This window comes from Physeter macrocephalus, chromosome 12, assembly GCF_002837175.3.
Source record: "Physeter macrocephalus isolate SW-GA chromosome 12, ASM283717v5, whole genome shotgun sequence".
NCBI lineage: Eukaryota > Metazoa > Chordata > Mammalia > Artiodactyla > Physeteridae > Physeter > Physeter macrocephalus.
Window position 1 is genome coordinate 86,016,398 of NC_041225.1, and position 14,682 is coordinate 86,031,079.

Consider the following 14,682-nt stretch of genomic DNA (forward strand, 5'->3'; position numbering starts at 1 on the left):
TGTGTGTGTGTGTGTGGACTGGGGCATGAACCCGTGTCCCCTGCATCGGCAGGTGGACTCTCAACCACTGCGCCACCAGGGAAGCCCCCCAACCCCCATATATGTTTTATGGGCCCTTTTGTGGGATGGAGCAGAGGATGACTCTGCCTACCTTAAGGTCACATTTCCTTGTTGACCCAGAGTGACTAGGGCAGGCCTTCCCTGGGTGCCCTAAGATGAGCTGAGTCGGGGAGGACCAGCACTCTTGGCAGGGAACAGTAGGCGCTTGCGTTGGCAGCAGGCGCATGTCTGGGCCAGCTTTGGGGAGCTTGGCCTGCCCAACTGGGTTTAGGGGAAGTAAGCCCTGGTGTTGGAGGGGGAAGGTGGAGCAGGTCACTGGGGGTCTGACCAGGACCCTTCAGGTGGCGAGAGCCATGGAGGGCTTCAGGCCGGGAGCCGAGTGCTGAGTGTGGGTAATGCAGCTGGTTCTGGTCCTGGGTGCGGGCGGATCGGAAGCCAGTGGATGGGGCACCCAGGGAGGCTTCTTGGACTGGAGGTCTGGGGCTAGGCCCTGACGGTGGGCATGGTTTGGAGAGGAGGAGCACCTAGGTGGCCGTACATCTAGGGGGGTGGAGCGATGATGTAGCTTCAGGGCCTGGGGAGAGGTGGAGACTCCTGGGAAATGGCTGCTGCCAGGTGGAGGGCAGGGTGGCCTTGGGAAGTGGCTGCTCTGGGTGGGCCTGGGCGGGGTGAAAATGCCACGGGAGGGGAGGCCGGGGTTTTCTTTCAAGGCTGTGCATGCTTGTGTGTTGGCAAGAGGGACTGGTGAGGGACTGGGGCAGGTGACAGTGTGGGGGGGCGGGGAGGGCTTGCAGAGGAAGCGGGCAGTCCCTCTGTTGGGCTTCTGCCGTGGGAGGCTGGTGGAGCTGATATCACAGAAAGCCAGGTCTGGAAGGACGGGCTGCCGTGTGACTGGCACATTTTCAATTTTTGTAGGGGCCTTGATCCCCGCTGGGGCTCATGGGGCTCGTCCCTGATGAGGGGCTGCGGTGTGGCAGAGGTGGTGGTGGAGGGAAGCAGTGCACCAAGGAGGTGGGCATCTGGTCCAAGGAGGCTGGTTTATGGCCCAGTGGTTAGAGCCCAGCGCTAACAAGGGCAAGGTTTACACACAGCTTCTGAGGCCGAGTGTAGACCCACCGTGCCTCTGCTCCTGTTCCCTGTCCTCAGGCTGAGGCCTCCTCTGACCGTCAGCACAGTGGGAGCTGATGAGAGACAGTGGAAGATGCAGTGCAGCTTCTCCCCAGAGCTGGGGACCCAGCTAAGTGCCTGTGTGTCCCTGGCACCAGCACCGTGTCCAGACATGTCTTGGGTGGACAGAGATGCTAGACAGGGCCCTCCAGACTTGGGCTCCCCTTAACTCATCAGCCTGGGCAGATCCCCACTGGATTCCCTCTCAGAGAGCCCCTTCGAGTCCTTCCTTCTATCAAACTCTAACCTCTTAGGCTGGAACAACTCAAAATCCCATTCTGGCTTGTCTGGTCTCCACTGGAGAGGGAGAATTTCCCTGTGGACTTAAAACTGGGGTCTGGGGAGGCGCTGCCCGGGAGTGAAATCAGAGCTTTGAGCAGGCGAGGAGCCTTGTCTAAAGGACCCTGGGGACCTGACTCTCCGAACCAGTCTCCCTGCCACCCCCAGGCTCTGGGGTCAGAGTCTGCGGTGACCATCTCTCCATCTCCAGGGCGGCGTGGTGGACGACAGGAGTGAAGATTCCAAGTCTGTCTCCACCTTGAGCTTTGGCGTGAACACACCCACGATTTCCTGCATCTTTGACTGTAAGTGACGTTTGGAGGTGTCTACCGGGGTGACGTGGATGAGTGTGTAGCCTGACGTTCCTGTTTGTGTGGGTTACGTGGTCAGGTGTATACGTGGGGGCTGAGGAGGACTGAGTCTGGGTGTTTTGTTAGTGGGTCAGTGTCTCTTGGTGTGTGTGAACTCTAAGCCTGAAATCCAGCATTCAAGGCTCTGTGCATTCTCACTGCCCCCATCATCTGTGACCCCTCCACTCGTTTCCCCTCCTCTGCCACCTCCCCAGTTGTCACCAGGCCCAAGGACACATCACTTGGGGGTCCACCTTTGGGCTGTGGTCTGCTCTCCTGATCTTGAGAGCAGCTAACTCCAGCATAGCGTACACGTGTCGTTTCTACCATCCAGCCCCTCTGTCCGCTGCCCCTTCTAGGGACACCCTCTGTCCTCCCCTCTAGCCCCAGATCTTGGTCACCCCCAACCCCTCACTTGGCATCTGTTTCCTCCTCGGTGCAGACGGGAACCGCTACCATCTACGCTGCTACATGTACCAGGCCCGGGATCTGCCTGCGATGGACAAAGACTCCTTTTCTGGTAGGTGGGAGGAGAGCCAGGGACCAGGGACTGAGAGCTGGGAACAGAGTCGTCGGGCCTTCAGACCACAGGGAACATGGCCCAGGCTTCTCCTATGGTGGGTTGGGGGGCGCTGTGTATGTTGGGTTTGTGGACGTGAGGGCTGCTGTCGGGTCACAGTGTCCTCCTGGTTGTCAGGTGGCCTGCTTGACCCCTCTGCAGGTTTTGGTTTTACTGACCATCCCCTCCTCCTGAAAGCCCCTCTGGCCTTGGCCCCTGGGACACCCCTCTCTCCTGGTCTCCTGCAGCTTCCTGCTTTTCCACCTGCTCCTACTGAGCTACTGCCCTCTAAGCCTGATGTTTCCGAGAGTTCTGTGTGTGTTCTTTTCTCTGGGCACTGGGGTGCCCCAGGCAGCCCAGTAGCCACTTCCTGTTGGGGAAGCTTCCAGGTCTTTAGTTCCTTTATGTCCAGCCATATTTTCGATGTCTCCCCCAGAAGCCTCAGAGGCACCTCAGTTCGTCTTGTCCAAGCTGAACTCCTCGGGACCCCTCCCCCAGATCCAGGCCCCCCTTTACTTCCCACCTTGGTCCTAGTATCACATCAATGCGCTTCTACTACCCATCAGGTTGGTAACAGTCAGGTGCCCAGTTCTGTTGGTTCTGGCTCCTGAATCTGTCTCGGAGATTGTTCCCTCCTATTCCGCATCGTGGCTGCCGTCTGACACTGGCCTTGCCCCTTTTATCTGAATGCTCCAGTCACCTCCTGGCCTCCCTGTGACCTTCCACACAACCCCAGACACAGCTGGTCATGTCACTCCCCTGATTTCAGACATAGACACTAACAGATAAATCCCCGACTCTTTAGCCTGGCAGACAACTCCTTCGTGATCTGACCCCTTTGGACCTCACCAGTTTCATCTTTCCCTAATTCCCCTCTATCTGCTAGCTCTGGCTGCACCAACTTTTGTCAACGTTTGTCTAGTTCTTCCACATTTCTGGCCTTTGTGCTCAGTGCCTAGAATGCCTTCCCTCCCTATTTTTAATCCAGTGAACTCCTACTCATCCTTCAAGACCCAGCCCAGATACCCTCTGACTCTTCCCCAAGCTGAGCTGGTTGTTGCTTCCTCAGCACCTGGCCAGGACCTCACCAGCACCTCTCTCAGAGTCCTTACCCACTGCATAGATCAATTGCCATCTACCTCTGTCATATTCTTCCCACCATGACTCTGAGCTCCTCCAGGAAGGGACCTTGACTTACCCTTGAACCTGCAGCAGGTTCTAAAGAACTAACACTTACTAAGATATCTAAAGAACTAGCACTTACTAAGTGCTCACTATGAGCCTAGGCGCTTTGCTGACGTTTTTTCATGTACCCCTTACAACTCTCCTATGAAGCAGGCATTTAACATCCCCATTTTACAGATGAAGAAACTAAATTGCTTGAGTTAAAACAGCTGACAAGTGATGTACCCCACTCCAAGTGCTTGCTACTTACTTGAGTAGATCTGAGTTCTTCTATGAGAGTGACCTCCTGTTCACAGAATGGCACTCAGCTCACTGCCAGGCACCCGTCCTCCTTTCTGGACCCTGCTCCTCCCCGACCTGGGGACCACTTTGGTTCCTCCCCAGCAGCTGTGCTTCCTCGTGTTCCTCTCCTCTCAGTGACCTTTTCTCTAGCTCCACGCAGCCAGGCTCAGGGTGGATGGAGCAAGAAGCGCATGGGGATCGGCAGGTGGTGGCGGGCCGGGGGGGTGGGTTGTGGGAGTGCGGGGGAGATCTCTGCAGCTGCAACTTCCTGGGAACCTTGGCCAGGATGCTTTCTGACAATCAGCACCTACCCCAAGGAGAAGAGAAGTGACCTAATTCACAGTCTTGCTTCCTCTTCCTTCAGGGGAGGGTGTGAGAGGCGGGGTGCGGGCGGCAGGTTTGTGTGTGGGGGCTGGGTAAGTGGGGTGCAGGTCGAGGGCCCCTTGTCCTCCACTGGCCGGGCTGGGGGTGGACCCTGCAGGGAGAGAGCTCCTCCCGGGGACCCGCACCCCTGGGGACTGCAGGCAGGGTCAGCCTGGTAGCGGGCCGCAGGAGACGTCACACTTTCCATCCTAGCTCCACCCCCTCCCGCAAATAAACATCCCTTGAGCTTTGAGGGCACTGCCCAGGGCTTCCTCAGAGGCCGCTGGCTTCTGAATGAAAGGCCTGATTGAGCGGCTGCTGGAAAGGAAAACAGCAGCCAACACGGGTGAAACTATAAAACCCAGTGTGTTTATTTTCACTCCCAAACCCTAAACCAAAGCAGTTTCTCCCCTGGAACTGACCCTGGGGTGGCTGGAGGCTGTGCATGGCCACTGGCTGGCATTTCTCAGAGGAAACTCCTGTGTGAATCAGGAATGTCTGGGGTCTGGGGAGGGTCCGGCACAGAGTCTGTCGCTGGTGTCATCTTCCAGCCTGCTTGCTGGCGTCTGCAGCTGAGAGGGCTCTCCTTGGGAAGCGCTCTGACCTTGCTGCCCTGGGCTTTTCCCCAGCGAGGCTCCCATGACCCTGTGCTGTGCCCTCTGCTATAGTCCCTTGTGTGGTGGGCCTTGGGGCTGCCACAAGGCCAGTGCTCTGTCTATTTCTTCTCCTTGGCTGAAGGTGTGGGGGACACAGAGGAATTGTCCAGGAAACACTTGTTGAATAACACTGAACTCGGTCGGGGAGGGAGGCTTGTGGAGACACTGCCATCCAGGCTGCCTGAGGATTTTGCCTTGGGTGGGGTTCGAGTGGAGGGCCAGCATCAATTCTCTGGACCACTGGAAGGGCGAGTGTGGCCTGTGCTTGTGTGCTTATGAGTGTGTGTGGCCAGCATAGTGATTAGGTATAAAAAATGTGAAATGATGCTTAATTCAAATGACTTCTCTTCCATTGGGATAGGGTTGCCACTGCTGGGTGAGCATCTGGAGTACAAACTGGATCTACTTTGAACAGAAAAGATAGGACTCCAGAGGACTTAGAAATCACTGGTCCTCAATGCCGTACCCACTGGGCAGCATTGTGGCTCTGAACAGCGGTCAGAGCTGAGTTGCTCTTCCCTGTAGACTGATATTTCTCAAAGGGGATCGGGGAGTGCGCTGTCTCCTTTGCCCTGTTATACTCCAGGGAATTCTGCTTTGCCTCGTCCCCCAGCCGGCGACCACCGGTGTGGTTTGAGGGAGCCATAAGCTCTGCTTACAAAGCTGCCGCCAGGAGGGAGGACCCTTGGGCAGCTCACATTCCAGGGCATGGCCCTTAGCTTGAGGCACCCAGAATCTCCTCCTTGAGAGTCTCATGGGTCAGTGGGCTCAGGGGCCCCACTTGGTTAACGAAGAAGATGAGAGAAGGCTAGTAGATCAGATGCCAAGTTATTCACTTATGGGGGTAGAGTGTCTGCCAAGAAAGCAGAAGGTCCTGTGCCCTCTTTGCCGGCCTCATGGTTCCAGGGAGGTCAAAGCTGTGTGCTAGTTGGGTGGTCCTGAGGGGCGTTGCTGCCAGGCCAGGCCACAGTGAGGTCTGGTGAACCATGGGTGCCCCACAGCTGAAGTCACCTCTGTGGGGACCAGTGCTTTCGTCTCCCCCAGATCCAGACTCTGGCTTGGGTGGGGCTGGGGAGCCCTTGCTTGTGGGCTTCCTCTGTCTGGACTCCAGTCACAGCCCACCCCCTCTTCTGAAGCACAGCTTTCTGTTAAGTTTGGCTCTGGCTGGGGGAATTCTCCCGATGAGCTTAAGAAGCTATTTTCCAAGGTGTGCTGGAGGCTTGTGAAATGCTCCAGCTGTGACAAAGTGAGAGAGTGGCATGGACATATATACACCACCAAATGTAAAACCGATAGCTAGTGGGAAGCAGCCGCATAGCACGGGGAGATCAGCTCTGTGCTTTGCGACCACCTAGAGGGGTGGGATAGGGAGGATGGGAGGGAGGGAGACACAAGAGGGAAGAGATGGAGATATATGTGTATGTATAGCTGATTCACTTTGTTGTAAAGCAGAAACTAACACCATTGTAAAGCGATTATACTCCAATAAAGATGTTAAAAAAAAAAAAAAGGGTTCCTGAGCGAGAGAGACTGGGAAACACTGCACACTTAGCGATTTACAAATCATGGTGGCATTGAAGGCTGGGGTGGCTGCAGGAAAGGAGCCTGTTGAACGTGTTTAAGCGTTCCTTCATTCCCCCGAGAACTCGCCTTGCGAAGAACACATTTTGGGGAACACTGATGAACAGGATTCAGTCCAACTCACTCAGCACGAATCCAGGACCATTTGCGATCTGCCCGCCTGCGTCCTCCTCCCTGGGGCCCCGGGTGCTCCCTTCCTCCCCTCAGACAGACTTGCTGTTCCCTGAGTGCTCTTTGGTGCTTTTGCCAGTGCTGTGCTGGGTGCCTGGCCGCCCCCTTCTCTTTGGTCCACCTTGGTTACCTCCTTATTCTTGAGACTCGGGGTAGGAGACCGCCTTTGGGGGTACTGACTTGACGCCACCAGACTCCAGGGCGTACCCCCAACCCCTAGCGCCTTGAACACTCCGCTGTGAAGCTGCACATCACTTTGTATTGTAACTGATGTTTAGTTACCACTTCCAAGCAGCAGTCATGATCTTAAGAGCCCGGACTGTGTCTCGTACACCTTCATATCCAGAGCACTGTGCTTACCTACCATATGCGGGTCAGTCAATAAACTGTATGTTGGACGAAAGACGGTTTGCAGATTATGCTGGAGTGAACATCTTTGTTCATATAGCTTTTTGGTTAATTTGGATGATTCCCAGAAATCTGGGAAACAGGGTGTAAACAGTTTTATGTTTTTCAGGGCATACTGCCTGCTTGCTTTTCTAAAGGGTTGCTGAATTGCTTTCGGCAATAAAGGAGAGTACCTATTTCGTCAAATATTTGCCAACACTGGGTTTTATAAATCTGAACAATTTTTCTTAATTTTATAGGAAAAATACTGCTGTATTGCAGTGTTTGTTCGCATTGCCTTGATTACTGGCAGTCTACTCCGCCCCGTCAAGGGCCCTTTTCCCGTGCTCGTGGCGGGTAGGAGGAGCGCTGACTAGGAGTCAGGGAGTCTGGTCCCAGGCACCTGTGAGTAGGGGCTAGTGACGTCGTCTTTCTGGGGCAAAGCTCCCTCTTCTGACAAGGGGTATGATGACACCTGCCCTGTGGTCTGAGCAGTTGGAGGGAGGGCCCATGAGGGAAGCTTAGTGTATTGTGACTGCAGAAGGGTCCTCCTTGGAGCTCCGGGGAGGTCTGAACAGCAGAGATCAGGCACAGGGCTGCAGGTCCAGCAGTCACCTGCCTGGGGCCTCCTGTGGTGATGGAGTCCAATAGAACCCTTGTGTGTTCTTGGCTGGAGCTCCCAGGGCAGCCTGTGGTCCTCACAGAGCTCCAATCCAGCTTCAGCGCCGGGGCTGCTCGGTGTGGCTTGGCAGGTGAGGCGGGAGGGCTGATGCTGGCCCTCCCCTACCGGAGTGGCTCTGGGAAGAGCTGGCCTCTCCCCTCCCCTCCACTTCTCCTTAGGATCTGCCTCTCCATCCTCCTGGCTTTCCTGGAAGAGGCTTGTGTCTGTGCGTCCGTCTGGCTCCCCTTCATCTGACCACCTTGCTTCAGCAACACCCCACCCCCCCCTTGTTTCTCTTTTTTTGAGGGGCTGGGCCTTGTGTGGGGAGAGGCCAGGCCCCAGCACACAGTAGCCCAGTGTCTGAGGCCCCAGCCCTCCAGGCCTGCTCCTTACAATGCCTTTGTTGTGTGTTTTCCCCCCCGCCCCGGGCGGGTGGGGCCAGCGTGTGGGTCTGGGTGATTTTTGTTTGAAAGCCACCCCCTCCCTTCCCCCCAATGCTGAGCTCATTGCCTGTGCTGATGGGGCTGCTGGAAGGAGTCGCCTGCTCGGGGGCCAGCGTGGGGGGCGCTGCCAACACCAATACAGCGTGCATGGCCGTCACAATGTGCAATTGTGATCTTTGTGTAAACGCGGTCGGTCTGGGGCCCGCGCGCTTATAAAAATAAAGCCTTGGGAAGCACAGGGGGCGGGAACAAAAGGGGCTTTTTCGCTGGCTCTCGAATATGGTTTTATTTATCGGAACGCGCCCTCTTTTTCTTACTGGAACCGGGGAGAGGTTCTCTGCCGAGCTTGGAGCTGATGGTATCACAGCCAGACGGTTTCATTAAATGCACAGACGCCGCTGGGCCCTGCCAGGGCCAGGAAGGGAACGGCTTGGGCCAGCCCTGCCAGGCTGGTGCATGGGAAAGGAGAGCCGCATGCCAGGGAGGCTCCCACCAGGTGGGCGTGGCAAGATGTGGTGGGCATGTCTCCCCTGCCCCTTCTTCTGCCAAGGGCCTCCCATTGCCCTCTTCTACCTCTAGAATCAGGTTCAAAACCGATTTCCTACAGGAAGCCCTCCCGGATTGACCCCAGTTTGTTTTTGTGCCTGAAGGCTGGCGCGCTGGTCCTAGCCTGGTGGCTGCCTCCTGTTAGGCAAACCCAGCATTGTTCGGCCAGTGAGTGCCCGTAGCTTCTGTTTCCTAACGTGGATTCCGCGCCCCCCACCACCTCGACCTTAAAACAAGCCCTTTGAGCAATAGCCAGAATCCTGGACCCTGTCCCCCACCCCATCCCCTGATGAAAGTCCTCCTGTTGCCCACCCCAGCTTTCCCACCTCTTCGATAGTCACTCTCTGCCACCTCCTGTGCAGTGGCTGTGGCATGCCACTTGGACTCTTGATGGCCAGGGAGAGACGGGCCGGGGAGAGACTGGCCCGCTCCCTTCCCCTCTGTGGGGAAGAGCTATCTCTCCATCTGAGCCCCAGGACTGCAGTTGGACGCCCCGGCTCTAGATGTCTGGCGCTGAGGCCCTCTTGAGTCACGTGGGGGCTGCCCTGGAGGGTGCAGAGGATGCAAGGTGCTACAGGATGGAGACGCTGCCAAGGGTATAGGGCATGTGATAGAGCATTTGGGCTAAGCCCTGCCAGACATCTAGCATCCAGCTGCCAGCGTCCTGCACCCCCAGACTTCCCTGTCCACATGCCCTCAGCATCCGGCACGTCGAGTCTTACAAAATGGCAGCAAACTGGACCCTGCCCCCTAATGAGAGAAGTTGGAGGAGCCCCCTCGTCCAAGCCCTTTGCTCCTGTCCCAAATTACATGCACTCAGTCCCATGGGACCTTCTCTGGCATTGGTTTCCAAGTGTAGGTCCTGAAAGGCAGCATCAGCAACACGTGGGAACTTGTTAGAAATGTCCATTCTCAGGCCCCATCCCAGACCCGATGAAGGAGTCTCTGAGGGTGGGACCCAGCAGTCTCTGCCAGCCTTCCAGACGATTCTGCTGCATGCTCACATTTGAGAACCACTGCCCTAGAATCTTCTCTAGTGATGCTTTGGGACCAGGCAGAGGGAAGGCTTCCTGGGTGGGTCCCAGGCTAGCATGGCTGGGGCCGATAGGCTGGAAAGTAGTTTGGGGGCATCAGGGAGCTGCAGGGATCTTAGGGCTCCCCTCACGCCCCCCACCGCTCAATAGCCCTTGAATCCATTTGCTTCTCTCTAGTGCCCCCACCCATCTAAGCCACCACCCTCCCTGCCTGAACCCTTGCAGTAGTTTCATAACTGGTCTCCCTGCACCCACTTCTGCCCCCTCCAGTCTCTTCTCCAGGTGGCAGCCAGAGTGAGCTTGCTGAAATGCAGACTCAGCCATGCCAGATCCCTCTCTCACACGCCACTGCACCTCATAGGTGTTCTTCAAAGCATGATCAAAATTGTAATTTTATGCTTGTTTGTATAGATTACCGTTTTGCTCCAAATGTATCCTCAGCCCCTAGCACCTAGCCCCCGGCCTGTCACGCACAACGCACTCAGTCAGTAAGTGCTTGTTGGATGAATGAATGAATGAATGAAAATGAACGCACAATCTATTCATCTTGCCTCCAGCAACCAGCCCAGGAAAGAGCCCAGAAGGGAAGCTCTCTGGATCTCTGCGCGCACTCTCCGGGACCTCGGTCCCATCTCCCCATGGTGGCCACCGGCTGGCCTCACGGAGGATGGGGGTGGGGGGGTACCCCCAGGATAGGGCTCCAGCCTGGACGTCGGTGCTCCTGAGTGGCAGCCACAGCTCTGCTCCAGCTTTGTGGCTGCATGACTCCTGAACGGGCGACTCTCACGGTCTCTGTTGTGTCCCGTCTCCCTTCTCTGTGCCCGGCCCACACAGATCCCTATGCAATCGTCTCCTTCCTGCACCAGAGCCAGAAGACGGTGGTGGTGAAGAACACCCTGAACCCCACCTGGGACCAGACACTCATCTTCTACGAGATCGAGATCTTCGGTGAGCTGGCCAGCATCGCCGAGCAGCCGGCCAGCATCGTGGTGGAGCTGTACGACCACGACACCTATGTGAGTCTGCCCACCTTCCTCCCCCGAACCCTCACTGCCCACCCTCTCCAGGGCCCAGGGCAGATGCTGCTGTGAGGGATAGGTCCCCAACGAGATGGGAGTTCCCCAAGGCTGGGGCTGATGGCCTCTCCCCCAACCCCACAGGCAGTGGTGAAAACTGTTTTAGAGTAATTAAAAATAAATTGCCAACATGTGTGCTGTGCCCACGGCAGAGAGAGGGTACAGATCTGGCAAGGGTGCTTGGCTGTGGGTCAGGAGCCTGGGTTTTCTCTGTCTCTAAATTGCTTATAAGATCCTAGGTCGGTCCCTTCTCCCCATCAGAGGGCTGCTTTGACTCCACACATGGTTATCAAGCACTTGTGCTGGGCTGGGTGGCCCCTCAAGTGGGGTTCCCCGGCTAGGTGGGAGCCGGGGCTCAGAGACCACCGGGCAGGGACTCCGCCAGGGAGCCAGTGGGAGGCACAGGTGGGGCCCTCTCTGCAGGGCTGTCGCACAGAACCTCTTGTGCTGGCGGGAAGGCTCTGTGGTCGTGCCCCCCAAATGAGGGCCACTTGCCGTGTGTGCTGAGAAACCGCATTTTCATTGTGTTTTAGTTTTAATCCATTAAACTTTTAGTAGCCACAGGCGGCTGGTGGCTCCGGTATTGGACAGCGCAGCTCTGAAAGGTTCCCAGGAGGGAGAGGGCTGTGGGCTGGGATGTGAGGGGCTGTGGGAAGACCCAGGCCCTGATGGAAATGTGAGATTGGGGTTTTGGGATGAGGCAGGGGTGTTAGCACAGCACGGGGGCCGGTGGGAGGTGGAAGAGCAGGGAAGGCAGACGGGGAAGGAGGAGCAAGGAGTACGAGGCCAGGGGAGCGGGGCGCGTGGCGGGGTCAGGGCGACATTTTACAGAGGAGGGGTGGGATGCTGTTGGAAGAGAGAGACTGTGTCGGCCGAGGGGTGTGTGGCCAAGAGGCCCTGCCTGGGTTGGGGGTGTCCGTAGATGAAAAGGGAGGGGATGGGGCTTCACAGATGCTTCCAGAAAGAGTTGCCATGACTGGAAGGGAGGGTGTGGTGACCAGGGGTTGGGGGAAGGTGAGGCTGATTAGGGTGCCCCACTGGCTGGCAGTGGGCAATGCGGGCCTGGGCTGGGGAGGCTGACCTGTAAGCTCTGCCCTTAGAAGGAAAAGCTGGCTCCGTGGGGGCCGAGCAGCTGGAGGAAGGGTCTTTTGGGGATTTTGGGGGGAAGAGCTCAGGACTTGGAGCTTTTGGGGCAGGAGGAGGCGGGAGGTGGCAGGACCTGGAGGGTGCCGGGGCCAGGGGACTTTGCGGAAGCAGGTGCGAGTGCTGGTGCAGGGCGGGCGGGAGGCCGGCAGGACACAGCCTCTCTCTCCCAATGGCACCTCACCTCCTCTTTCACAAATGGTACTCTATCCCCTTCGGGCCAGTGCCCGGGAGGGATCCCGGGGGAGAAAGCCATGGCCTCTTCTGGGTGGGTGGCCCCCAGGGTCCTGGGGGACAGCAGAGCTGTGTCATTGATAACATAGTCAAACGGGGCTGTACCTGCTGGCAAATATCCGTTGCCCTGAGCTCGTGTTGTCCTGGCTGCCTGGGCTCTGTGAAGACTCCCCTCCCCGAGCGTCTCCGTGACCCGGCGACTAGAGGGGAACACTGGGCCCAGAGGAGCCTCCAGGACCCCTCCCAGTGCTGTGGCTGGTGACCACTCTGAGTGGTCTGTGCTGGACTGTCACCCGCTGGTGTGGGCATTTATGCAGAAGCTGGTGGCCACTCCAGAATGGCTCTTGGCAATGGCCCCAGCGGTGACGTGACTGCAGGTAGGGATGCCTCCCAGTCCTGGCCTGGGTTTCTCCAGATGAGTGCCTTGGGCGAGCCACCAAGGCTTGTGACAGCTGTGGCATCATCTGGCTGAGACCCAGGTTCTGTCTGCGGCCCCTGCCCTTGGGGAAGCTAACCACAAGGTCGGAGTTCACCGGTCAGCAAGGTCACTCTGTCCTCTAGGCAGTGGGGAGCCATGGAAGGCTCATGAGTAAAGGAATGATAAGGAGAAAACATCATTTTAACAAGACTCATTTAATTTGATGAGCATGATCACAGTCTCCCCATGTGGAGACGGGGGATTTGAAGGTGAAATGAACAGGAGATACAAATTCCTGGGAAATGTCAAACACCTCTCCTGCTGAGGGCATTAAAGAAATGCTAGGAGGCTGTCACTCTCGTCTCCAATGGGCTTAGAGCTTGATTAAATTAAAGCAAGGTGAACGCTAGCTGGACATACAAAGGGACTTCTGGACCATGATGGGGATTCAGCATTAACAACAGTGGCAGGAGGCCACTCTCATGCTGCCCTTGCATCCCCCTAAGGGAAGCAGAGCTCACCGTCTGCACCAGGGACTGCCCTGACTTCTGAGGCCCTTCCGAGTTCGGGAGGCCAGATGTAGGGCTGGTGACTGCTCTGAGGCCGCCAGAACCCTGGGCTGGGTGACGCTGACACTTCTTTCTCTATGCTCGGTCTAGGGTGCAGATGAGTTTATGGGACGCTGCATCTGTCAGCCGAGTCTGGAACGGATGCCCCGGCTGGCCTGGTTCCCACTGACTAGGGGCAACCAGCCGGCGGGTGAGCTGCTGGCCTCTTTTGAGCTCATCCAGAGAGAGAAGGTGAGGCTGCTCCACATCCAGATCCAGGAGGCCCGGCAGGGGAGCTCCTGGTGGTGGAGAGTGTGGGCCCAGGCAGGGGATGGTCTGATAGAGGGGAGGGGGCTTAGATACATTCTTCTTCCCCCACCAAGGGCCTGCACTTAGTGGAGAGCACTGAAGGGCCACCTCTGGATGTTAGGCCTCCTGCTGGAACCGGTTTTGCCCATCTTTCCTGAGCCCCAAAATCAGGACAAAATCTAACACGGGGGCAGAAAGCTGAAATCTGAACTGTGTTACTATGTCTGAGTCCTCTGGCCATTGGATGTATTTTTCTCTGGGTTATATCCTGACGTGGTTTCTGGAAGGGGGACCTCTGTGATCTGGCTAGGGTGCTTAACTGTCCGGGGCAGGGGACTCCAGGGACAGGTGAGGGCAGGACCCCTGTTGCAGTGTTGGCTCTGCCATAGCCTCAGCCAGCCAATTCCCTGCTGTAAAATAGGGGGTTTGGATTAGAGCCACATCTTCAAACTTGCTCTTAGTGTGATGTGAACCCTAATATGTAAGCCGGCTAGAAGTGAGGCTACTCTGGCTGAAGTGTCTGGAGGGGACACGGCATACTGCCAACCTAGCTTCCCCTGCACTCGCTTACCAGGCACCTCCCAGGAGTCCCTAGTCCGCCAAGGAAGAGTCTGCAAATCCCTGGACTGTCTGATCACAGACATATTCCATGAGTGTCACTTTGTGGTTGGAGATCTGTTTGCCTGGCCAGGGCAGAAAGGTGGTGGGGCCTTGGGTGACAGGCACCTAACCAAAGCTCTTTTTCTTCACCCTAGCCGGCCATCCACCATATTCCTGGTTTTGAGGTAAGTCTTGCTCTTACCTTTGCTTCTTCAAACTTGCCCCCTCCCGGTGTTTGCAGCCCCCTCCCAGGCTAGGAAGGGGAGCAGGCATACACCACCACCATCCTGCCTTCAAGCCAAGCAAGGCTCGGTTGGGGCCACAGGGGCAGGGTGGGTAGGGGCTGGGGTCCCTACCCAGCTCTGGCTTTCCTGCCCTTCTCCCCTGAGAAGTCCAAGAATCACAGACTCAGATGGAAGGGACCTCATGGTCATCCAGCCCAGTGGCTCTTAGCTGGGCTGCATGTTGGAATCCCTTGGGCAGCTTTAAAAATCAGCAGTGTTGGGCTTCCCTGGTGGTGCAGTGGTTGAGAGTCCGCCTGCCGATGCAGGGGACGCGGGTTCATGCCCCGGTCCGGGAAGATCCCACATGCCGCGGAGCGGCTGGGCCCGTGAGCCATGGCCGCTGAGC

At 57.0% G+C, this 14,682-nt stretch overlaps 1 protein-coding gene across 23 annotated transcripts in view; it reads left to right on the forward strand.

Annotated features, from left to right (window-relative positions):
- DYSF (dysferlin) overlaps positions 1-14,682 on the forward strand; it is a 231,639-nt gene that overhangs the window by 131,020 nt on the left and 85,937 nt on the right. For all 23 annotated transcript variants that reach the window (XM_007111158.4, XM_007111166.4, XM_007111168.4 and 20 more), the window contains 5 exons: positions 1,718-1,811; positions 2,299-2,376; positions 10,559-10,740; positions 13,255-13,395; positions 14,208-14,237. In XM_007111158.4, the coding sequence (XP_007111220.2) occupies positions 1,718-1,811; positions 2,299-2,376; positions 10,559-10,740; positions 13,255-13,395; positions 14,208-14,237 (525 nt within the window). The remainder of the gene's footprint in view (positions 1-1,717; positions 1,812-2,298; positions 2,377-10,558; positions 10,741-13,254; positions 13,396-14,207; positions 14,238-14,682) is intronic.